Below are 26,595 nucleotides of genomic sequence, written 5' to 3' on the forward strand. Positions count from 1 at the left end.
ATATGTAGCAACATCTAAAGCTAACTACACATATGCAAACATACATGAATTAACATAACCATTTTGTAGGGGCTTCTGGTATCATACCCTCCTGTGCATAAAAACCCCAAGTGAGAGGCCTCGGTTTTCCACTGTCATTTCCATTCCTGGTTACACACCCAATAAGTTAGTAAATACCTTCCAAAACCATGCAGGCCCATTCAGACAGTGGAACTTTCCTAGAACAGCCTGGAACTGGAAATAATTTGTGTCAACCAATGCCAAAATGGATAAATATATTGTGATTCTGGTTGCCATTACTAAAAGGTATCTGGGCTTATTGGAGGAATGGGTTTCAGGGTAGAGTAGGAAAAGAAAACACCTTGTATAAAAAAGTAAACATGAAGGATAAAACATAAGAGCCTGTTGGAAGACCACAGTCCCACTTGGTCCCAACGGCACTTTCTGGACAGTTTGAACATTAAGATATTTATGGAAAGAAGCTATTACAAACCAGTGAAACAAGTAGGAATTTGCAACTTCACACTGATAACAGACAAGAAAAATGTCATTTCGTCAGTAACCTGGGGGAATGAGTGGAGTTCTTGTGCCCAGCAAGGTGCTGCTTGCTGTTAAGGGAGTGCCTACACGGGAGGACAGGCTGGCTAGCCAGAGCTGGAAAGCCAGTTTGCAACCGACGGTATGGAAAGGTTCTTAACACAAGAGCTCAGAGGGAATAAACACTGACGAACAGGGACAGCACCACACGAGCCTTTGGCAAACATTTAATTGAGCCACGTAATATTTTTTTCAGCCCGTTTTTGGTTTTGTCTTCTATATTTTATTTTCCCTACAAGAATGTTGTCCTTGGTTTTCTTAATATGGTGTCCTTTATCTCATGGTTCCTTCTGAATGTACTAAAGACTTGCTTCATTTCTTTTTTAGTTGAAAAATTTTCGTATAAGACATTCTGATCAGACTTTTCCCTCTCCCACCTCAAATCTTCACTATATCTCTATCCATCCAACTCCATGCTTTCTCTTTTAAAAAGAAAACAAGCAAAGAAAAAACAAAACAACCAACCAAACTAACAAGCCCCCCGAATCCCGATCTTTCTCCCCCTCCTTCCCTACTTTCTCTTCTCTTCCTCTTGCTCCTCCTCCTCCCTGTCTCCCTGTCTACCCCTCCCTCTCTTTCTCTCTCTCTCACACACAGCCATAAAACTGAAACCCAAATATGCAAGCAAAAGGCCAGTAAGACAAAAAACGGGGAAACAAAGTTTATTTGAAACAAAAAGTTTAAAAAGTACCGTTTAGCTGGCTTGTGTTAGCACCTAGTGCTGGGTAGGAAAGGACGCCGGTCTGAATGTGTTTCCCTACCTGGCTCTTATGAGTTACAGCAGAATTAGCAACTCTGTAATAGTGAAGTCCAGCGAGCCTGATCACCAGTGCAGGATAACTGGACTGTATGTCCCCCCAGAGCCCTAAGGGCACACTCTACCTTATGCAGTACTTCAGCCAAGAAGAAAATGCAGGTCCTTGGTGCATTGGAGAGGAACCATGAGATGAAGGACACCATATTAAGAAAAACAAGGGTGGGGGAGGGCCCAGGAGCGGCAGGACCCCTGCCACAGACACCGCCGGACCCTGAAGGAAACAGACCGGATAAACAGTTCTCTGCACCCAAATCCCGTGGGAGGGAGAGCTAAACCTTCAGAGAGGCAGACAGGCCTGGGAAACCAGAAGAGACTGCTCCCTGCACACACATCTCGGACGCCAGAGGAAAAAGCCAAAGACCATCTGGAACCCTGGTGCACTGAAGCTCCCGGAAGGGGTGGCACAGGTCTTCCTGGTTGCTGCCGCTGCAGAGAGCCCCTGGGCAGCACCCCACGAGCGAACTTGAGCCTCGGGACCACAGGTAAGACCAAATTTTCTGCTGCAAGAAAGCTGCCTGGTGAGCTTGGGACACACGGAAGCAGAATTTCTCTAGAACCGGGCACGTTCTGTGTTTACCGGAAGTCCCACACCCGCGGATCCCGGCCCGCAGCAGCTCTCTGCTCCCAGACCCGGTGAGAGAGAGACCCAACCGCCTGGTCAGGTGGGCACTCCTGAGGCTGCAGAGCGGAAGAGACCACCAACACTGCTCACCCCTGCCCACATCCCTGGCCCAAGAGGAAACTGTATAAGGCCTCTGGGCTCCCGTGGGGGAGGGCCCAGGAGCGGCAGGACCCCTGCCGGAGACACCGCCGGACCCTGAAGGAAACAGACCGGATAAACAGTTCTCTGCACCCAAATCCCGTGGGAGGGAGAGCTAAACCTTCAGAGAGGCAGACAGGCCTGGGAAACCAGAAGAGACTGCTCCCTGCACACACATCTCGGACGCCAGAGGAAAAAGCCAAAGACCATCTGGAACCCTGGTGCACTGAAGCTCCCGGAAGGGGCGGCACAGGTCTTCCTGGTTGCTGCCGCTGCAGAGAGCCCCTGGACAGCACCCCACGAGCAAACCTGAGCCTCGGGACCACAGGTAAGACCAAATTTTCTGCTGCAAGAAAGCTGCCTGGTGGACTCAAGACACAGGCCCACAGGAACAGCTGAAGACCTGTAGAGAGGAAAAACTACACGCCCGAAAGCAGAACACTCTGTCCCCATAACTGACTGAAAGAGAGGAAAACAGGTCTACAGCACTCCTGACACACAGGCTTATAGGACAGTCTAGCCACTGTCAGAAATAGCAGAACAAAGTAACACTAGAGATAATCTGATGGCGAGAGGCAAGCGCAGGAACCCAAGCAACAGAAACCAAGACTACATGCCATCATCGGAGCCCAATTCTCCCACCAAAACAAACATGGAATATCCAAACACACCAGAAAAGCAAGATCTAGTTTCAAAATCATATTTGATCATGATGCTGGAGGACTTCAGGAAAGACCTGAACACACTTAGGGAAGCACAGGAAAACATTAATAAACAAGTAAAAGCCTACAGAGAGGAATCGCAAAAATCCCTGAAAGAATTCCAGGAAAACACAATCAAACAGTTGAAGGAATTAAAAATGGAAATAGAAGCAATCAAGAAAGAACACATGGAAACAACCCTGGATATAGAAAACCAAAAGAAGAGACAAGGAGCTGTAGATACAAGCTTCACCAACAGAATACAAGAGATGGAAGAGAGAATCTCAGGAGCAGAAGATTCCATAGAAATCATTGACTCAACTGTCAAAGATAATGTAAAGCGGAAAAAGCTACTGGCCCAAAACATACAGGAAATCCAGGACTCAATGAGAAGATCAAACCTAAGGATAATAGGTATAGAAGAGAGTGAAGACTCCCAGCTCAAAGGACCAGTAAATATCTTCAACAAAATCATAGAAGAAAACTTCCCTAACCTAAAAAAAGAGATACCCATAGACATACAGGAAGCCTACAGAACTCCAAATAGATTGGACCAGAAAAGAAACACCTCCCGTCACATAATTGTCAAAACACCAAACGCACAAAATAAAGAAAGAATATTAAAAGCAGTAAGGGAAAAAGGTCAAGTAACATATAAAGGGAGACCTATCAGAATCACACCAGACTTCTCGCCAGAAACTATGAAGGCCAGAAGATCCTGGACTGATGTTATACAGACCCTAAGAGAACACAAATGCCAGCCCAGATTACTGTATCCAGCAAAACTCTCAATTAACATTGATGGAGAAACCAAGATATTCCATGACAAAACCAAATTTACACAATATCTTTCTACAAATCCAGCACTACAAAGGATAATAAATGGTAAAGCCCAACATAAGGAGGCAAGCTATACCCTAGAAGAAGCAAGAAACTAATCGTCTTGGCAACAAAACAAAGAGAATGAAAGCACACAAACATAACCTCACATCAAATATGAATATAACGGGAAGCAATAATCACTATTCCTTAATATCTCTCAATATCAATGGCCTCAACTCCCCAATAAAAAGACATAGATTAACAAACTGGATACGCAACGAGGACCCTGCATTCTGCTGCCTACAGGAAACACACCTCAGAGACAAAGACAGACACTACCTCAGAGTGAAAGGCTGGAAAACAACTTTCCAAGCAAATGGTCAGAAGAAGCAAGCTGGAGTAGCCATTCTAATATCAAATAAAATCAATTTCCAACTAAAAGTCATCAAAAAAGATAAGGAAGGACACTTCATATTCATCAAAGGAAAAATCAACCAAGATGAACTCTCAATCCTAAATATCTATGCCCCAAATACAAGGGCACCTACATATGTAAAAGAAACCTTACTAAAGCTCAAAACACACATTGCACCTCACACAATAATAGTGGGAGATTTCAACACCCCACTCTCATCAATGGACAGATCATGGAAACAGAAATTAAACAGTGATGTAGACAGACTAAGAGAAGTCATGAGCCAATTGGACTTAACGGATATTTATAGAACATTCTATCCTAAAGCAAAAGGATATACCTTCTTCTCAGCTCCTCATGGTACTTTCTCCAAAATTGACCATATAATTGGTCAAAAAACGGGCCTCAACAGGTACAGAAAGATAGAAATAATCCCATGCGTGCTATCGGACCACCACGGCCTAAAACTGGTCTTCAATAACAATAAGGGAAGAATGCCCACATATACGTGGAAATTGAACAATGCTCTACTCAAATGATAACCTGGTCAAGGAAGAAATAAAGAAAGAAATTAAAAACTTTTTAGAATTTAATGAAAATGAAGATACAACATACTCAAACTTATGGGACACAATGAAAGCTGTGCTAAGAGGAAAACTCATAGCGCTGAGTGCCTGCAGAAAGAAACAGGAAAGAGCATATGTCAGCAGCTTGACAGCACACCTAAAAGCTCTAGAACAAAAAGAAGCAAATACACCCAGGAGGAGTAGAAGGCAGGAAATAATCAAACTCAGAGCTGAAATCAACCAAGTAGAAACAAAAAGGACCATAGAAAGAATCAACAGAACCAAAAGTTGGTTCTTTGAGAAAATCAACAAGATAGATAAACCCTTAGCCAGACTAACGAGAGGACACAGAGAGTGTGTCCAAATTAACAAAATCAGAAATGAAAAGGGAGACATAACTACAGATTCGGAGGAAATTCAAAAAATCATCAGATCTTACTATAAAAACCTATATTCAACAAAATTTGAAAATCTTCAGGAAATGGACAATTTCCTAGACAGATACCAGGTATCGAAGTTAAATCAGGAACAGATAAACCAGTTAAACAACCCCATAACTCCTAAGGAAATAGAAGCAGTCATTAAAGGTCTCCCAACCAAAAAGAGCCCAGGTCCAGACGGGTTTAGTGCAGAATTCTATCAAACCTTCATAGAAGACCTCATACCAATATTATCCAAACTATTCCACAAAATTGAAACAGATGGAGCCCTACCGAATTCCTTCTATGAAGCCACAATTACTCTTATACCTAAACCACACAAAGACACAACAAAGAAAGAGAACTTCAGACCAATTTCCCTTATGAATATCGACGCAAAAATACTCAATAAAATTCTGGCAAACCGAATTCAAGAGCACATCAAAACAATCATCCACCATGATCAAGTAGGCTTCATCCCAGGCATGCAGGGATGGTTTAATATACGGAAAACCATCAACGTGATCCATTATATAAACAAACTGAAAGAACAGAACCACATGATCATTTCATTAGATGCTGAGAAAGCATTTGACAAAATTCAACACCCCTTCATGATAAAAGTCCTGGAAAGAATAGGAATTCAAGGCCCATACCTAAACATAGTAAAAGCCATATACAGCAAACCAGTTGCTAACATTAAACTAAATGGAGAGAAACTCGAAGCAATCCCACTAAAATCAGGGACTAGACAAGGCTGCCCACTCTCTCCCTACTTATTCAATATAGTTCTTGAAGTTCTAGCCAGAGCAATCAGACAACAAAAGGAGATCAAAGGGATACAGATCGGAAAAGAAGAGGTCAAAATATCACTATTTGCAGATGACATGATAGTATATTTAAGTGATCCCAAAAGTTCCACCAGAGAACTACTAAAGCTGATAAACAACTTCAGCAAAGTGGCTGGGTATAAAATTAACTCAAATAAATCAGTTGCCTTCCTCTATACAAAAGAGAAACAAGCCGAGAAAGAAATTAGGGAAACGACACCCTTCATAATAGACCCAAATAATACAAAGTACCTCGGTGTGACTTTAACCAAGCAAGTAAAAGATCTGTACAATAAGAACTTCAAGACACTGAGGAAAGAAATTGAAGAAGACCTCAGAAGATGGAAAGATCTTCCATGCTCATGGATTGGCAGGATTAATATGGTAAAAATGGCCATTTTACCAAAAGCAATCTACAGATTCAATGCAATCCCCATCAAAATACCAATCCAATTCTTCAAAGAGTTAGACAGAACAATTTGCAAATTCATCTGGAATAACAAAAAACCCAGGATAGCTAAAGCTATCCTCAACAATAAAAGGACTTCAGGGGGAATCACTATCCCTGAACTCAAGCAGTATTACAGAGCAATAGTGATAAAAACTGCATGGTATTGGTACAGAGACAGACAGATAGACCAATGGAATAGAATTGAAGACCCAGAAATGAACCCACACACCTATGGTCACTTGATTTTTGACAAAGGAGCCAAAACCATCCAATGGAAAAAAGATAGTATTTTCAGCAAATGGTGCTGGTTCAACTGGAGGGCAACATGTAGAAGAATGCAGATCGATCCATCCTTATCACCCTGTACAAAGCTTAAGTCCAAGTGGATCAAGGACCTCCACATCAAACCAGACACACTCAAACTAATAGAAGAAAAACTAGGGAAGCATCTGGAACACATGGGCACTGGAAAAAATTTCCTGAACAAAACACCAATGGCTTATGCTCTAAGATCAAGAATCGACAAATGGGATCTCATAAAACTGCAAAGCTTCTGTAAGGCAAAGGACACTGTGGTTAGGACAAAACGGCAACCAACAGATTGGGAAAAGATCTTTACCAATCCTACAACAGATAGAGGCCTTATTTCCAAAATATACAAAGAACTCAAGAAGTTAGATCGCAGGGAAACAAATAACCCTATTAAAAAATGGGGTTCAGAGCTAAACAAAGAATTCACAGCTGAGGAATGCCGAATGGCTGAGAAACACCTAAAGAAATGTTCAACATCTTTAGTCATAAGGGAAATGCAAATCAAAACAACCCTGAGATTTCACCTCACACCAGTGCGATTGGCTAAGATCAAAAACTCAGGTGACAGCAGATGCTGGCGAGGATGTGGAGAAAGAGGAACACTCCTCCATTGTTGGTGGGATTGCAGACTGGTAAAACCATTCTGGAAATCAGTCTGGAGGTTCCTCAGAAAATTGGACATTGAACTGCCTGATGATCCAGCTATACCTCTCTTGGGCATATACCCAAAAGATGCCTCAACATATAAAAGAGACACGTGCTCCACTATGTTCATCGCAGCCTTATTTATAATAGCCAGAAGCTGGAAAGAACCCAGATGCCCTTCAACAGAGGAATGGATACAGAAAATGTGGTACATCTACACAATGGAATATTACTCAGCTATCAAAAACAACGAGTTTATGAAATTCGTAGGCAAATGGTTGGAACTGGAAAATATCATCCTGAGTGAGCTAACCCAATCACAGAAAGACATACATGGTATGCACTCATTGATAAGTGGCTATTAGCCCAAATGCTTGAATTACCCTAGATCCCTAGAACAAACGAAACTCAAGACGGATGATCAAAATGTGAATGCTTCACTCCTTCTTTGAATGAGGAAAAAGAATACCCTTGGCAGGGAAGGGAGAGGCAAAGATTAAAACAGAGACTGAAGGAACACCCATTCAGAGCCTGCCCCACATGTGGCCCATACATATACAGCCACCCAATTAGACAAGATGGATGAAGCAAAGAAGTGCAGACCGACAGGAGCCGGATGTAGATCGCTCCTGAGAGACACAGCCAGAATACAGCAAATATAGAGGCGAATGCCAGCAGCAAACCACTGAACTGAGAATAGGTCCCCTATTGAAGGAATCAGAGAAAGAACTGGAAGAGCTTGAAGGGGCTCGAGACCCCAAAAGTACAACAATGCCAAGCAACCAGAGCTTCCAGGGACTAAGCCACTACCTAAAGACTATACATGGACTGACCCTGGACTCTGACCCCATAGGTAGCAATGAATATCCTAGTAAGAGCACCAGTGGAAGGGGAAGCCCTGGGTCCTGCTAAGACTGAACCCACAGTGAACTAGTCTATGGGGGGAGGGCGGCAATGGGGGGAGGGTTGGGAGGGGAACACCCATAAAGAAGGGGAGGGGGGAGGGGGATGTTTGCCCGGAAACCGGGAAAGGGAATAACACTCGAAATGTATATAAGAAATACTCAAGTTAATAAAAAAAAAATGTTCAGTATTTCTAGATCAAGATAATATATTAAACACGTTCTTTGCAGAAGAAAAAAAAAAAAAGAAAAACAAGGGTGATAAGAGTACAGAAGACAAAACTAAACACAGGCTGAGAGAATCTTCTATATGGCTCACTTTAAATGTTTACTAAAGGCTCCCGTGTCAAAGGCACAGTTCCGAGCTTGATGCTATTAGAAGGTCATAGACACGGTAAGAGGCGGGTATAGGGAAAGTGAGTCAAATCACTAAGGACATACCCTAACAGGAGATACTGGAACCCTGAGCTCTCCTCTGACCCACTTCCTTCCCTGCCTCCGTGAGAAAGCTGCTTGTTTTTACCACATGCCTGCCATGGTTGCCACCACATGGGTCTAAAGGAGAGCAGAAGGGAACCTCAGGAGCTGTGAACCAGATACACAGTTCTTCCTTATAATGAACTATCTTTGGCATTTTGCCACACTGATGAAAGCTAATTAACATGAGTATGAAGGAAACATGGGAATTATAGACAATACTTGACCGTGATCTGAACTCCCTTCTTTGGGGGTGGGGGGCAAACCACAAATGCTTAAGGAAAGGTGTTGGTCTCTTAAAAACCTTAAACACAGGAGAAAGAATTAAAAAAAAGTATTTTTGCCATATTTAAAGTGGCTATTTGTCAGATGCGATAATGTTAGCAAAGGTCTTTAGTTTTAGAAACTACACATAAGAAAATGCATATAAAGAGCTAAGGTTTAGGGATTGGGGATTTAGCTCAGTGGTAGAGCGCTTGCCAGGCATGCTCAAGGCCCTGGGTTCGGTCCCCAGCTCCGGAAAAAAAAAAAAAGAGCTAAGGTTTAAGTTATGCTCGGATAGCTCTAAACCGCCCTCCCCTGAAACGAGATCAAAAGAAAGGTAGCAAAATGTTAGCAATAGGCGAATTTAGTTAAACAGTGTACTGCGGGCACAGTGTGTGATGCACGACTGCCATTTACATTATTTAAGGCTAAGCTAAGGCTGCTTATGGCGAAGGGAATCAAGGGAAGGAAGCACACAAACACTGGGGTTGTCATCTAACTAGACCTGGGTGGAGTTTATAAGAAGATCTACAGGTGCAAAAATCCAGGTGGCATAATTTGAATATACGTTTGCTTCATTTCATGTAAAACGTACCTCAATGAAGCAGTATAAAAAAAAAAACTCAAGGAACCTTCGTGAAAAGTCAAATTTTAATCTTGGACATACCTACAGAGAAACTTCAGAGGTCTCTCTATATCCACGAAGAGACTGGTTATAGGACCTCCTTAGATATCACAGCTGCTCAAGAGTCTATGTAATGGGATGTAGGATATACTTAGAACCCCTCTACAGTATGTACGACCCCAAATACAATGTGAATTCAATGTAAGGAGCTGCCACACTGTACTGGGTAGGGAACAAGATAACAGGCTGTCCCTGGTTTCATACGGATGCAGACATGATCCGTATGAATCCTAACTGGATTTCCTACTGGGCGCTGGCTGGACACACAGGTATGGGACTCATATGGAGCACCAACCATGTTCTGTGTCATACTCTCCAGTAAATTCTTAAACGATTTAATTACTGTCAGTGCAAGAGGAGCTGGGCTCCAGTGCCTGCTTTTTTTGCTGCTTCTCCCTGGTATATAAATCACAAAAGCTGACCTACAACCATTTCGTCACTTTCAGAGCCCTGTCTAGCTGACGCTGGAGAGAGGAACCTGTCATGCTCAGAGGATGGATAAGCTCTGAACAGATGCAGATGACTTCTCCCAAGGAAGACAAGAGAATCCTCCAAAAGTTACCCAGAGGGCGCCATTATCTTTACAGGACTCTCTATGCAAGCTATTTAGTGGAAAGAAGGTCAGCTTCAACAACCTAGACAATACCACAAATTCTCATGAAGGCTTCGCCCCAGCCAGTCTGGCAGTAAAACATTTCTATGACACACGTGGACTGGTTCTTAGTTCCACGCTGAGGTAAAAGCGGTGGCTTCTATTCTGTCCTAGACATGGGGAAGGGGAGCCTCTTGGGTTGTACTTCTTGAAGCTCACAGTCCAAGGTGATCTGTGGGTGAGTGTGTGTCGTCCTCTCTGCCCCCCACCGTTCCCATGAGAGGTACTCTGCCAAGAGAAGAAGTTATCCATGTCCATTAGTAATCCTGTCAGACAGAATTCACGGTGCTGAGGGACGTGACATGAGATCACTCGCTTAGCCTGCTGCTCTTGAGAGAAGCTCGCTGTGACTCATCAGCCCACATTTTCCTGTAGGGTCTTCTTGCATGCAAGGGCAGCTCGAAGATGAGCAATGCCTGCCTGTGTACTTGTTTCCAAAGAGGGTGGTTCTGTAGCTAATTTCTTTATTGGCAAATCCAGAGTTTTAATGCAAACTTCAGGGCCCAGCTTTGCAAGCTCCTAACCTCTCTATACACATCTTCATTAAGTCAATGCTTCTTGCTGACCCTACCTCGGCTGCGACTGCAGACTGCTTCCTCCTTCCACACACCAGCGTGCTCACTTACTCTCTGGAGAATCTTTGTCCTTTGCATGGCTGACTTCTGCTTGTTCAAGTCTGCACAAGATGGCAATTCCCCAGCATTGGCGGATCACCCCTTAAAAGGTAGTTTTGCCCCATGACCAGCTAACTACCTTTTCACCTGATTTTTTTTTTCTTTTCTTTTTTTCGGAGCTGGGGACTGAACCCAGGGCCTTGCGCTTGCTAGGCAAGCGCTCTACCGCTGAGCTAAATCCCCAACCCCTTCACTTGATTTTTACTTAAGCTGCCCACCCTATTGCAGTCTTTTCAGAGTCTGTGTGTTAAGTTATAGCTGAAATGGCTCTGCAGGGGAGCAGCAATCCTGTGCTCTGTATCCTCATAGAACTCGCAGGATCAAGAACCCCGTGGGTACTCAATACCCATGCTCAGAATAAAAGCAAATGAACCCCTAGCAGCCCCCGGCTCTGGTAAAGTGATCACCTTTGACCTGGTGTGGGCCAGGGATGCAATTCCAATGTGTAAGATTGGAAACACCAGGAACAAAACACTGCAATCAAGCTTATCGGTCTTGTGTCTCTGGCAAACCACTGTGCAGCTTGGCATTAGGGCGCTCCTGATTTGAAAGTTGAGGCAGATAGGATTTATAATTAGCTCCTTGAACTGTGGAAATGTTTGTCTTATTGATCCTAGCTCTGAAGGTTGGTTTAAGTTAGCAGTTCTCAGGTCCCTGGCATAGAAATATATCCTCAGAGCTCATATTCCCATTGGGAAACATTTCCCCCTTTTCGAACTATGCAGAGTAAGACAGCTACCTCCTGGCTGGGTGACGTTTAAAACCCTGTGAGCTTAATTAAAAGGGGCACAGTGATAATATCTGGGTACGAAAATGGCAGTAATGCTCAGAGGGGGAAGAAAGAACTTTCTTCTTCGTATTAATATCGTAGCATTAAGACTTCCATGAGGTTTTGTTTTTTCAATCCTTCTGGTGAGGCTAAGCCCCAAAAGGGTGGGAATATTATTGTGTTAGCTGTCTCACCTCACCTGGCATCCAGGATGGGATACAAGGAAAAAAGCAAGGCCTGAGAGTCCCCAAGGAAAGAAATCATGCCTCCCCTCCCCTCCAATTGACACCCATAAAAACAAACAAACAAATAAAAACAAACACTGGTTAACTGTGGATTTGTGTGAATGAATAAATCTATGGCCTACAACCCATGCTCTGCCTGACATGGTTTAATGTTCACTAGACTATCAGCAACTGCTCAGAATAATTTGACTTTCCAGTGATGCCTAGGAATTCTTCTTGACACTGCTGACATTCAGTTATGCTGTGTAGAAAGATTCATTATTAAAATATGGAGAATCGGTATGATTGGATCAAACAATAAGGTTCCTCAAATGTCCCTCCACTTTCCCGAAACACATGTAATTTTCTTGCCTCTAGAACACTGGTGTATGTGTGGTGTGTGTGTATGTGTGTGTGCATAAGTGTGTGTATGTGTATATTTGTTTGCATATGTGTATATATGTGTTTCTATATATGTATGCATATGCACCTATATATGAGCACATATATAGGACAAGAGATACATTCTGTAGAAAATACTGGCTACAAAAGTCCGGCCTCACATTTAAAACTGGCATGATGGCGTTGTGCTAGGGGACCTGGCTAGAGAACCCACTCATCACTAAGACAAAGCTGCCAGGCCTTTTCCCTTCAGGTAAAACTCAGTTTTATCAGTAGACAGGGTGTTCCTCTTCAGATCATAGAGGCTCTGTGAGAGGTATGTGACGGGGACGGCCAGGTGAACGGCTTTGATTTACCTTCTCTGCAGAGCTGTGGCTGAAGGTACGCCCTGTGCCACACAGGGCCACAAGTGGGGTCCTTTCAGCACCCTCAGGCCTCACTCTGGCAAAAGGGATCAGGACGGAATTTAGCTCGTGCGTCTCTGTGATTCATTGGTGCAGCCAGGATTCTGTAAGCGACACCAGCATTTTCATGTGGGTAACATCCTCACCCGCTATGAAGAGGAGGCAAGGCGTTCACAGAAACGGGCCGTGGTGGAAAAATCAATGCTTCAAGGAATGACCACAGTTGGTTGGCAGAGAAATGCAGTCTTTGCTGTGTTCCCCTCCCCCACATGGCTTAGAGGCAGAAGATGCACGCTTAAGAAGAAAACAGACTCAAATTTAAAGGCAGCCCGTGGGCACAATGTTCTGTTCCTTATTTATCTCCCTGTCTTGTCCTACTCCCTGAAAAGAAGAACTAGCATGAGAAGACAGAGAATTATGATTGTGCCAGCTTAAAAGACACGCTCACATTTCACATTGCTGTGAGGAGAAGAAGCGGAATCTGCTCTGCTTTGTCCTCTAGACATTTGCTTCTCAAAACGATGATTTAGCTCCCTTTCAACAAGATTTTCCCACATTATTTTTGTCTCTGCTGATGAAGAAAGAGGAATTATTTCTTATGATAACAATTCACAGACTACATGCAAGAACTGGCGACATGAAAAAAAAATTAAAATACTTAGAATAAGAGTTTGCAAACTTTGGGCCCCCAATTCATCTCCCTGCTTGTTTTTGTGAGTACAATTTTATTAGAATACAATCACACTTACTTTTTTGCCTGTTACCTAGGACTCTTTCCCAGAATCCAATTGTTCGTTACAGTTGATAAAGTCTATTATGACCTGTGAAGCCAAAAATATTTACTTTTTGGTTCTCTATAGAAATGACTGTTATAGCAATCCGCTTGCATCAGTATGTCTCAGACCATGTGAGAAAGGTCTTGAAGTTCAAGATTGTTTGGTGTGTGTGTGTGTGTGTGTGTGTGTGTGTGTGTGTGTGTGCATGTGTGCATGCAAGTGCAGTTTGATCAGGTCCCTTAGGATCCTTTTTTCCTACTGAGTCCATTGATTTCATCAACACCCTGAACTTCAAACAGGCAACAGCTGCTGAGAAACTGTCATCTAGGCAGTGGAGTTTAAATACCACCATATGGTTTTTGATGACAGGCCCTGGGATGGTTCAAAATGAGTGCGACAGGGCAGGCTGGGGGAAGGGATGACGATAAAGGGAAAAGGGGTGGTGGTGTTATGCACACACACAGTCTGTCATCCTCAAGATGGGATCTGTAGACAGGGGCATATCCTGGAGCCTCCCAGACTCTAACCAGAAGTGCAGAATCCCAATCTATGTTTGAACAAGATCCCCTGGTGACTTTCAGGCTCACCCCAGAAAAGTACAATTCAAAAGAATTTCTTTGCAAAGAAGGTATTACTACCCTAGGAAGCCTGTCTTCATGCCCTCAGGTACTCCATTCTGGGTCTTATAGGCTGAATGCTACCCATATCTCAGATTGCATAGGCACTATGGGATGGCCCTGTGAATTTTAGGATGTTTGGCTACATTTCTGGCCTGGGCTAGATACCAGCAGTCTTCACAGTATGACAGCTCACAATGCCCCAGATGCTGAAAAAAACCACAGCTCTGAGGGATGCAGTTTGGCAGCTGCTGCTGATCTGAGACTGTAGGAAGTCTCTCTAGCTCACCATGGTGGCAGCAGGCTGTATCCATACAGAAAACTCGATTTCTACCAGGCATTGATATACTAGCCTCCATGTTCCACTAGCTCAGTGTGGAATGGCATCAAAATCTGGGAACTGCTAACTTATTTTCTGTGGAACCACTGACAAACTCATGCATTGGTGGAGTGTTGTTTCCAGGGTTCCTTGTCCTTATTTTCTGGGTCCCCAGCTCTTACAGAATCTTTCTCAATTCCTAACTGCGGTCATCAGGGCTCCTGTTCCGGTTCCCAGGGCCCAGCAGATCTTGGCAGGTTGGAGGTTTGCGCAGCCACCTGCTCCTGTGGCATGAAGGGCTGGAACATCTGGGAGCACTTTCCTTTGTCGGCTCTGCCAAGGCGGCATGGCAGGAAGAAATGGTAGGAGCCCGCTGCGCACTCCTGATTTCACAGCTCACACTTTCTCCAGCCTGTCCCTGCCTCCCTCACCTGGGAGACACCATCTGACTGTCTTTGGCACACTCTGGAAGACTGCAATGAATTAACTGGCTTCCTCACAACCAGCTGGTCCCAAAGACAGGTGTGGGTTTGAGCCTGCCATCTGGGGAGCCACCAGAAAGGAACAGAACCAGTACATTACCAAGCTGTCCCTAGTCAGAACTGGATCAGACTGGAGGTCTCCTACCTTTTAATCCCTGGCGTGTTCATTCCTCTAACTTTCTAATAAAACAGTTGTCTGTCTCGATAAAGATAGTTTTGTATCAACCACACTCCTCATGCCTAGAGCAGCTGTTCAACATGAAAGGGAATCCATTTTTTTTTTTTTTGTGGGCTTTTTGTTTTTTGTTTTGCTTGAGAGAAAAATTGCAAGCATGAAGTCGGGTAAGTAGGGAGAGTCTGGGAGAAGTTAGCAGAGGGGGAGAATGTGATCAATTATATTATATGAAAAAATTAAATAAAAATAAAACATTTATGAAAAATATCCAATAAAAAAGATAGTCTTATAAGAACAGAGGTAGAGTTGGGCATGGTGGTGTACACGCCTTTAATCCCAGCACTCAGGAGGCAGAGGGAGGTGGATCTCTGAGTTCAAGGTCAGCCTGGGTTCCAGGACAGCCAGGGCTACACAGAAAATCCCTGTTTTGAAAAACCAGGAAACAAACAAAAAATAAAAAATAAAATAAAAAATGGAGGTGGAGCTTAGAAAGAAATACCTTTTGCAAATAAGTCGTGCTTATTTTAATCACATGAAGCCAGTTTTCGGCAGGACTTCTTGGGGGATTCTGACTGTATTGTCACAGTGTCTACTGCTAATTGAAAGGGTGTACAAGTTTCCAGTCAATTGAAGATTGTCTAAGAATGAGCTCTGGGCTCATAGCGACACCTCAGTGCTTTCCAGACATGGTTTATAAACAAGCAGACCACACTGAAGGTTTAGCTCAGGCAACGGCAGATACCAGGGGCCATGATGGAGAGTGGGAGGCCAAGGGCTTGGAGATCCATGTGGTTTCCTTAAAGATGTTAACCTAACCCTGACATTGCCAGGCTCTGTATGTACAGGTGTGGACAGGAGGCTTTGGGGTGACACTAACAGCATATTATATTGTAGGGGAAAGAATATAACCAAGACACCAGAACAATGCAAGCAGGATAGGGGACAACCCCAGAAAGGAAACAGCAGGATCCTAAGGTAGATGACAATATGCTGTATTAATCCTGACAGTGTGGGCCAAGAACTCCATGTTAGTGATAATTAGGGTGAAACCTGAGGAGACAGCCAAGCCAATGGTGAGGAAAGTGTTCCAAGGCAGAGGGAACAAGAACATTTTGTGACAGAGAATGTTTTCTGTGTTCTAAGAAGTGGAAGAAGGAAAAATGTACCTGGAAGATTCTGTGTGAGGAAGAGAGGCAAGATGAGGCTGAAGGCATAAACAGGAGTCCAAGGAAGTGGCCTTCGTGTGACTGCAGATGGCATTAATAAAGACCTCTGAGGGACAGCGTGGTGGAGGGCACTGACTTTGGATTTTACCTTTCAGTTCCCTGCCTCCTCAGTTAAGTATTGGGGGTAGGTGAGATGGCTCATCGGGTCAGGGCAAGGCCAACATGGTGGAAGGAGAGAACCAGGTCCCACAAGTCATCCTCTGACCTCCACACATGTGCTAAGGCATGGACACGCCATCAAACACATGTATGCGTACACATGCTCTCTCATAGACAGTAAAGAAAAACAGTACAGGTATGTTTTGTGAAATGGTTATAACTATAATCTAGGGGTAAAATCACCAATTGGTGAACGAAGAGAACTCCAAATACTGCGGGCCCATTAAGATCATATGCATGCTAAATCCTCTTACTCGCCTCGTATTGATTATTTGAGGGAATTCTTACAGGTGTTGTCATGTCACCACATGGGATTTTCTTTTTCAAGTGGGTAATGGTGAACTGGGAGAGCCAACTCATGGTCACGAAGCAGTTACTCCTGAGGTTTCCACATCCCTGCCTGCCTGCCTCGCAGTACTGGGACCACGAAAGAGGATGTGGCCTGGACACCAGCATTCAGTAAGAGGATGGGTAGATGGCAAAGAGGTTGACATTTGCTAATACACCATTAACTCAGAAGCAGCAATGATGAAACCAATCCTTTGTAGGAATATACAGTTTCTTGTACAAATACAAACCATCATTCCCCGTGATATGGGGGACTCTCACAAATACAATAAAGTCAGTGGGGCCAGAGATAAAAGAATACACAGTATGGGTCCATTTCTGTAGAACTATTTGTAATGTTGAATGCATCTGTGCTGTTAGGTGTTGGGAAGGGGTACAGGTGTTGGGAAGGGGTACAGTGGGGTGAGCACAAGGCAACGTTTGGGAGCTGGGTTACTTTTAACCATGAACATGGCAGCATGACTACAATAATTCATTGAGTGTCAGTATGTCTGCTTGTATAATATCTATGATTATTAAATATCCCTCTACCCTCAAAAGGCAGGGACTTAACTATGACTATATGTAAACTAGAGAACTCTTCCCTCCGAACACATACTTTTCTTTCTTTTCTTTTCTTTTTTTTATTAACTTGAGTATTTCTTATATACATTTCGAGTGTTATTCCCTTTTCCGGTTTCCGGGCAAACATCCCCCTCCCCCCTCCCCTTCCTTATGGGTATTCCCCTCCCAACCCTCCCCCCATTGCCGCCCTCCCCCGAACAGTCTAGTTCACTGGGGGTTCAGTCTTAGCAGGACCCAGGGCTTCCCCTTCCACTGGTGCTCTTACTAGGATATTCATTGCTACCTATGGGGTCAGAGTCCAGGGTCAGTCCATGTATAGTCTTTAGGTAGTGGCTTAGTCCCTGGAAGCTCTGGTTGCTTGGCATTGTTGTACATATGGGGTCTCAAGCCCCTTCAAGCTCTTCCAGTTCTTTCTCTGATTCCTTCAATGGGGGTTCTATTCTCAGTTCAGTGGTTTGCTGCTGGCATTCGCCTCTGTATTTGCTGTATTCTGGCTGTGTCTCTCAGGAGCGATCTACAGCCGGCTCCTGTCGGTCTGCACTTCTTTGCTTCATCCATCTTGTCTAATTGGATGGCTGTATATGTATGGGCCACATGTGGGGCAGGCTCTGAATGGGTGTTCCTTCAGTCTCTGTTTTAATCTTTGCCTCTCTCTTCCCTGCCAAGGGTATTCTTGTTCCCCTTTTAAAGAAGGCGTGAAACATTCACATTTTGATCATCTGTCTTGAGTTTCATTTGTTCTAGGCATCTAGGGTAATTCAAGCATTTGGGCTAATAGCCACTTATCAATGAGTGCATACCATGTATGTCTTTCTGTGATTGGGTTAGCTCACTCAGAATGATATTTTCCAGTTCCAACCATTTGCCTACGAATTTCATAAAGTCGTTGTTTTTGATAGCTGAGTAATATTCCATTGTGTAGATGTACCACATTTTCTGTATCCATTCCTCTGTTGAAGGGCATCTGGGTTCTTTCCAGTTTCTGGCTATTATAAATAAGGCTGCGATGAACATAGTGGAGCACGTGTCTTTTTTATATGTTGAGGCATCTTTTGGGTATATGCCCAAGAGAGGTATAGCTGGATCCTCAGGCAGTTCAATGTCCAATTTTCTGAGGAACCTCCAGACTGATTTCCAGAATGGTTGTACCAGTCTGCAATCCCACCAACAGTGGAGGAGTCGAACACATACTTTTCAATGGCATCTTTCTGTCATGTGACTCAAATTGGAAGCAATACACTTCTTGCAGTGCAGGGGATAAAAGCCAGGGTTTCATTAAAGCTAAGAACTTCACATCCACTCAACTACAGCCCCATTCTCCTTTTGCTCTAAGTTGGCATGTTCCAGGGCCTTCGCCATCAGTAGTCAGATTTATTATACTTGCCTGCTTACCCTATTGCCTTCCCCATAAGGCATATGCCTTTCTATCTAGAAAAGGAGGAGAGTTGTCTGGGTGAAAGTGGTTCACAGACTAAGAGACAGTGCACAATGTTCCCTTGTTGGCTTGGAATCTTTGCTATCACGACCCTACTTCTTCAGAGCTAGAGACTGACAGAGTGTCACTCATGACTGCATTTATGATGGAGCCACTTTTCTAGACTGGCTAAAAGGTGAACTCAGGGATATAACAGACACGCCTGGATGGCATATTCTAAGAGATTGGTAGATGGAAGGAAGGAGATGGGCCTGATTAAAAACAAAGTTCCGATGAGTTGGTGAATGGGATGCAGAAGGGAGGCAGGAACGGGAGAGTCGTGGCTCTGAGCTGTAAAATACACGCAGTAGAATATAAAAATAAAAGTTAGGCTTTTTCAGAGCTCATCCTTTCGAGAGCGCATGGCGGACTGCAGTGCGGGAGATGCCAGGAGTGGCACTTCCCCTCGGCAAAGTAGGAGCTGAACATAGAGAAAGATGAGCACGATACCCAAGGCCACGGTGAGGGTGGGGTCAGTGGTGGAGGCGGGGACTGAACTGATCTCCCGCTCTTCTAAGACAGCTCACTTAGAGCTTCAGCAGGCTTGCCAATCACCTGGGGACCTGCTTAAAAACACATGCAGGTCCACTAAGTCTAAGGTGGGATCCAATATTCTAAATTTCTAGCAATGTCCTAGAAGATGCTAATAGAGTTGTTGTTAGCCACATAGTTGGAGGTGCCACAGTGGGTTTTGCTTTTCCCTTTTTTTCTTTTTTCTTTCTTTCTTTTTTTTTTTTCTTTTTTTCGGAGCTGGGGACCGAACCCAGAGCCTTGCGCTAGCTAGGCAAGCGCTCTACCACTGAGGTAAATGCCCAGCCCCGGGTTTTGCTTTTCAAGTAGTTTTACATTCATGTATGCATGCATATATGTATGTGTGTGCATAGATGTATGAATGCATGTGTGTATTAGAATGTGGAAGTCAGAGGACAACTTGCAAGAGCTGATCTCTCCTTCTACCATGTGTGTTCTAGAGATTAAACTCAGGTTGTCAGCAGTTTCCTTTGCCAGCTGAGCCATCCTGATAGTCCCATAGACTGTATTTGAAAATACAAGAGTATGAGTATGAGACCAAAGTCAAGTACCACTCCTAAGAAGCTGTGCGTTTTGGTGACCAACTGAGATGCTTTTTTCTGGGCATACGAAATCCCCAAGGTTCTGGTTAGGGATCCAGGGAACCATATGGGGGCGGGCTATAGAGCAGGGCTTTGCTCTGCGCTTTTCTTCTTCACATTGATGGCTATGGAGCTATCACCCACCTAGGCCCTACTTCTGCTGAGGTGAAGGAAGCTAGAACTGGTTCCCTAGAACAGCGTAAGGATGTCAAACTGGGTCACAGAAACATCTTCCCCGGCTCACGTTCTCCAGTTCCCAGCAGTGCTTGCGCCATTTCCTGGGCTCCCTCCATCGATTTGGCTTTGGTGAGGATCAACCACCACATGGACAGAATAAACAGCTACTCCCTGATAGGAAGTACAACCACGCAGAGTTCCCCGGGCTCTCAAATCTTTCTTCTCCCTCCTTGAAAACCTTCCCATGGAAGCAGCTTGTGAGTTAAGGAGTTTTTTGATGGCGTTCCCCTCTCAGGATTATGTTGAAAAGAGTTTCTGTGAGAGCAACAAACTTGTGACATTTTCACCGGACCTCTCAGACACAGGTGCACTATTTACTTTTCTTGTCTGTGACCAAAACACCTGACAAGGAGCAGTTTAAGGGGGAAAATGTTCATTTCGGTTCACAGTTCAAGGGAATACAGTCCGCCATGGAAGTGAAGACAAGGCAAACGAGAAGGAGGAGTGGGAAGAGGTGCAGGGGGGTGGCTGGCTGTACAGCAGCTGCAGTCTGAGCCGGGGGAGAAAATGGGAAGCAGGGCCCACCTAGAAAAACTCGTTATCTATTTTGTTAAATGGTTTTTTTTTTAATCACAAATTCTGTTTCTTAAATTGATATTCCCCTACAGGGTTGGTGAGGGTTTTGCCTGTCTCTGTCATGTGGCTTCCCTGCAGCCCCACCCAGTTAGTTGGCTGTATTCTAGCTTCCTTAGATCTTTGCATTGGGCAATTCCATGTGTTGTCTGTTTACTGTTTGCTAGGCTTCCCCGGGTGTGGGAAAGCACCTGGCTTGGAAAGCAGGTGGTCACTCTGCTGCCAAACACCCATGGATGAGTCCCCAAATAAATTGTTCCCCTGCCAAAACTGATTTTTTTTTTTTAAATCAGAGCATCTCATGGTCTCTCCTCTCTGATAGCAAGGGATTTCTATTAGATGGTGTGTCTAGGCTGGGGGCCGTACCCTCCTTCGGCCCGTGTGGATTCCTACTGAAGGAGCTTTGTAAGGCACATGACCCCAGCAAAAGGCAGTTGGCAGAGTCTGTCTTCACAGGAAAGGTGAGTATGGTAGTCACCAGGGAGGGAAGACACAAAAACATTTAGGAGGTGTCTAGATAGCTGGGAGATGTTTGAGTAAGTTGTTTGTAAACGGAGGGGAGAAAGGATGAGAAAAGTTTATTGTTTTTCGTCAATTCAAACCCATCACTGCATCTCATGTGGGTGTAATACCTACCCTTTGCTCCTCCAGTGTGTAAATGTATAGTCCAATGGTTAGCGTCAGCAGCACAGGGGTGCAAATCATATGGGTTCCAGGGTCTGGTCCCAAATCTACAGTCAGGAGTGTCACTCAAGTATGTGTAGCTTCCATAAGTTCTCCAGTTGACTCCTATGCCCTTTAACCACTCGAACTACAACTTCCATATACTTTAGGTATGGAAAGATATCCAGGGTATCTGAACTAGGTTCTGTACTTGTGGGCAACCACAGGTTTCAGAGCTGGGAACAGTGCCTGTTAGGTCACTTGGCCTTTCTGGCACCAAGCAAGGTAGGACTGGCAAACCCAAGGGCTGCTGTCGGAGAGAGGATTTCCAGGACAATTTGTGCCACCTCTCCTGCCAGATCCTGGCTGGTGAGGACTGATGACTTAATTTCCCTGCTCCTGTAACTAAATGTGGTCCCTGCACCAACCTACCAAGAATGGACTCAGCGGAGTAGATGGCAAACCAGTTCCCTGGAAACCATTCAGATGGCTGGTGCCCGACTAGGGTTTTAGAGATCTGGCAGAGAGAGGAGTTGATCTGCCTCCAGCATGGGCTGTCTGAGCTCTTCTCTGCCGAGCACATAGAGTCTGAAAAGACTAGTCCACTATGCCAATGCAGCTCCTATCCTAAAGTAGGTTCCATGTAGCATCCAACTTTGAGCTCCTACTTCTTCAATGATGAGCAACTGATATGGTAGCTAGAAGGCTGGCTTGGTTACTATATTCATATGAACTTATAACACACACATGTCTTAGCTCAGCAGTCCCATTCCTAGGGATTTATAACAAGGACATATATTTGTTAGCATGCAAATACAAGTCAGAAGAATATTTCAACACAAACTGAGGCAGTAAAACCTAGGATGAGGTAGGATCTAAAAGTCCAGCAATATGGGATGGGTTCTTGTAGAGGACCTGGGTTCTCTTCTTAGCATCCACATGTTGTGGCTAACAACCTTCTATGACTCCAGGTCCAGGGGATCTGTTATTCTCTTCTGTAATTTTTGCATACAGCATGCACATTGTACAAAGACATACAGCAAACAAAACATTCATATCCATAAAGTAAAAATAAATAAAATTTAAAGAAAAGAGCTAGGGCAAATGAAATACCTAACAGCTTCAGATGTCTTAGAGCGAACAAAGATAAACAAAGTCTAGACTACTTAGAAGAAACCCACAGATTATAAAATGTTAAGAGCTTTTTATTGTTTCTAGCTATGTATCTGTCAGCAAATGCCTAGAAACAAGTGCCAACAGAATAGTAGGTCGGGGAGGGAGATTATGGGAACATTTCAATTTATAAAATATTTATTTATAAACAATATTTTTGTTATTAGGGAAAATAATAAAATTGTATGTGAAACAGTTGGAGGCCTATCTCTTTCACTTTGACCTACCTTCTAAGAGAACGGGAAGGTCTTTTTCTGGTGTTGACTTTGAATAGAGGACAAGCATATTTGTTTGGGACCAGGTCTGTCACTTCCAAGAGAGCTGTAAGCAAGGTTTGGCAGAAGTAAACACCCCTTCCTACTTATTCATTCTCTGAGTCTTGAGGGATGCTAGTTAGAGTTTTTATTTGTTTTAACTACTGTACATATCTGGATTCTTAGGGAGGTATGAGATGCCAGGTGGTTTCAGATCTTGTAGGGATCTCAACCATTCTAACTCCACCTGGACTTCAACCTTATCACTCTGAACTCTAATGTCTCTCTGCAACTAGTTTGCAGAGCCGTGTGAGGTCATTGCCATTGGTGAAACAGTGCTCGATGAAGTTTACTGTAGCTGCTAAGGCCTCCTCCTCCTTTTAGTCATGTGATCGTGGGCATATTCCTTAGCCTCTCTAAGCCCCTTCATGTCTCTGTAAAAGAGAGACTATTCATTTACCAAATCATTTATGAATGCCAAAAAGGGATAATTTCATTAAATGCCCACTGTGTGTCATTGCTTAAGCGGTTGGAATAGAAGAAGAAAACCAAAAGCCAAAAAAAACCCTCAAAACCCAAAAACAAAAAAACAAAACCAAAAACAAGCAAACAGACAAAACCCCAAACTAAACCAAAAGACCCTGTGTAATTCCTGTTCTTTTAGTTACCTTGTTATTATTATGACAAAACACAGATGAATTTAAGGGAGGAACAGTGTATTTTGCCTCACAGCTTCAGTAAGATACAGTCCATCATGGTGGGGAAGACATAGCAGCTGGCAAGGAAGGACATGGTGGCAGGGGCAGGAGGCTGGTATCCACACTCATGGAGCAAAGAGTGAACAGGATGTGGGCTGGCTACAAAGCTCTCTAGGAGGTCTCCGCCTCCTAAATGCTCACCACAAGTTTCCACTTCTAACCTCATTTGAATTCAAGAGTAGTAGATACTGTTATTCTTTCTTTTTAAAAGAGCAATCCGAGTCTAAGCGGAGTGACCCAGGCTGAGCAACCAGGTTCATTCAAGTCTTGGGCTAAGGCAGAAGAAGGCTGCGGTAACTAGCTGCCTCCAAGGCATGATGGAACCAAATAGCCATCCTGGAGATGCTCATGCTCTTCCTGAGACCTCAGTGATCAGCCTGTGGTACCCTCTGTCACTACTCTCTCTGCTTGGTAAGCTCCTCTAGACCACCGCTCTGCACAATTTATTTTCTCTCATGGTCTTAGTTTATGATTTTAGCTCCCTAAATCAAACAGCCTCAGATGGGATAGGTTCTTGTAGAGGGTTCTCTTCTTAGCATCCACATGCTCCTCCTCTTCCTTCTTTTAAATTGAAACAGGCTCATCATATAGCCCAGGATAGCCTCAAACATAATCTTCCTGTTTCAGCCTCCCGAGAGCTAGGACAGCAAGTTGTGCCCTCATATTCCTCTCTTTCTAGTGGAGTTCCTCTTCAGGCAGTAGGCAGGGATTAAACTGGAAAGAGTATGGGGGTTGGGGGAGATGATTCTCGTGGCTTAGAGGATTATAAAAGTTTGTTTTTCTCCTTTTCACAGCAATAGGTCTGTTACCATAGGGAGAAGAGCTCACAGTCTGCTAACAGCGAGGTGGTGGAGGAAGAGAAAAGCAGCACTCAAGCTGTAGAAGGGGTTAGCCTGGACTAAGACCACCTATGATAGATTTAACAGGAGCATGAGCACACATTTGCCTGACGCACACCCATAATTGCTGCTGATGCAAAACAGACCTGGAACATCTGTGCTGGCAGAGACACTTCTGAAGGCAGGGTCTACCTGCTGCTGCTATGACAATGTCTAATGTCAGGATTCACAAAGCCAGACATGAATGACCAAGCTGTCCCCCATCACTATGTCAGCAAACCGTCCTGTGCTGTTTAAGTTCACTGAGAGGGCTGTATTTGGAGGTAGGGTTGACATACTTCAGACCCAAACATGTTTAGAGTGTCCTCCAAGACACCTTGTCCAGGATGTGCTGCCCCAGCCCTATGAGAAGGAAAAGGAGACACAGTTCAAGCAAAACAGTTCAAGAGTGAATATACCACAGGCTTGAAAGCCTTGTGTCCTTGAACACAGCTGGGAGGTAAATCGTTCCCAGGTACCTTTCCAAAGCAAAAGACTCAGCTACTGTTGATCCCACAGTATACAAATTCCACAGTGGTGGTAACAGAGCATCAGAAATCTCACCTAGGAGAAGACATTCTGCTCCCCCTGGTACTTTTGGTCCCTGGGGTATCCACACTCAGTTCTGTGACAGAGCAAATAATTGTCTTTTTCTTTTTATTATTTTTATTTACATTTTAAGTGGTATCCCCTTTCCTGGTTTTTCCTCCAGAAACCCCCATACCATCCCCCAACCCCTTGCGTCTATGAGGGAGCTCTTTCATCTACCCACATACTCCCTCCCACTTCCCCACCCTGACATTCCCCTACACTGGGGCATCAAGCCTTGACAGGACCAAGGGCTTCTCCTCCCATTGATGCTACCAAGGCCATCCTCTGCTAGATATTCGGATGGAGCCATAGTTCCGTCCCTATGTACTCTTGGGATGGTGGTTTAGTCCCTGGAAGCTCTGGGGTGTTTGGTTGGTTGATATTGTTGTTCTTCTTATGGGGGTTGCAAGCCCCTTCAGCTACTTCAGTCCTTTCTCTAACTCCTCTACTGGGGACCCCATTCTCAGTTCAGTGGTTGGCTGTGAGCATCTGCCTCTGTATCAGTAAGGCTCTGGCAGAGCCTCTCAGGAGACAGCTATATCAGGCTCCTGTCAGCATGCACTTATTGGCATCTGCAATATTGTCTGGGTTTGGTGTCTGTATATGGGATGGATCCCCCAGGTAGGGCAGTCTCTACTCCACACTTTGTCTCTGTATCTCCTCCTGTGGATATTTTTGTTCCCCTTTCTAAGAAGGTCTAAAGCATCTACACTTTGGTTTTCCTTCTTCTTGAGCTGCATGTGGTCTGTAGATGGTATCTTGGGTATTCTGAGCTTTTGGGGTAATATCCACTTATCAGTAAGTGCATACCATATGTGTTCTTTTGTGATTAGGTTACCTCGCTCAGGATGATATTTTCTAGTTCCATCCATTTGCCTAAGAATTTCATGAAGTCATTGTTTTAAATAGCTGAGTAGTGTAAATGTACCACAGTTTCTGTATCTGGTGGGATTGTAAGCTGGTACAACCACTCTGGAAATCAGTTTGGAGGTTCCTCAGAAAATTGGACATAGTACTAACTGAGGACCCAGCTATACCACTCCTGTGCATATATCCAAAAGATGCTCCAACATACAACAAAGACACATGCTCTACTATGTTCATAGCAGCCTTATTTGAAATAGGCAGAAGCTGGAAAGAAGCCAGATGCCCTTCAACAGAGGAATGGATACAGTAAATAACTGTCTTATAAGAAGCACTACCATCTTCCTGCTGCTTGCTGTTTTCATCCTATTTGATCTCAATAAACTCAGTCTTCAGAACCCAGAGAATGGCTACTGTGGGCCATTCTCCATCTGAAACAAGAGAGCCAGGGTGATGGGAAAGCCAGGGCTACTTTAAAAAGCCTACTGGGTATGTAGCAGAGGATGGCCTTGTCTGGCAGCTATGGGAGGAGAGGCCCTTGGTCAGCTGAAGGCTGGATGACCC

General features: G+C 44.2%; 1 protein-coding gene across 6 annotated transcripts in view; it reads right to left on the minus strand.

Moving 5' to 3' along the window:
* The window catches only part of Prickle2 (prickle planar cell polarity protein 2), a 345,220-nt gene that overhangs the window by 6,810 nt on the left and 311,815 nt on the right, over positions 1 to 26,595 (minus strand). The window contains exon 9 of one of the 6 annotated variants that reach the window (XM_039107624.2): positions 9,248 to 24,939. Coding sequence (XP_038963552.1) covers positions 24,893 to 24,939 — 47 coding nt within the window. The 3' untranslated portion in view covers positions 9,248 to 24,892. 6 annotated transcript variants of the gene reach the window in all.

This window comes from Rattus norvegicus, chromosome 4 (genome assembly GCF_036323735.1).
Source record: "Rattus norvegicus strain BN/NHsdMcwi chromosome 4, GRCr8, whole genome shotgun sequence".
NCBI lineage: Eukaryota > Metazoa > Chordata > Mammalia > Rodentia > Muridae > Rattus > Rattus norvegicus.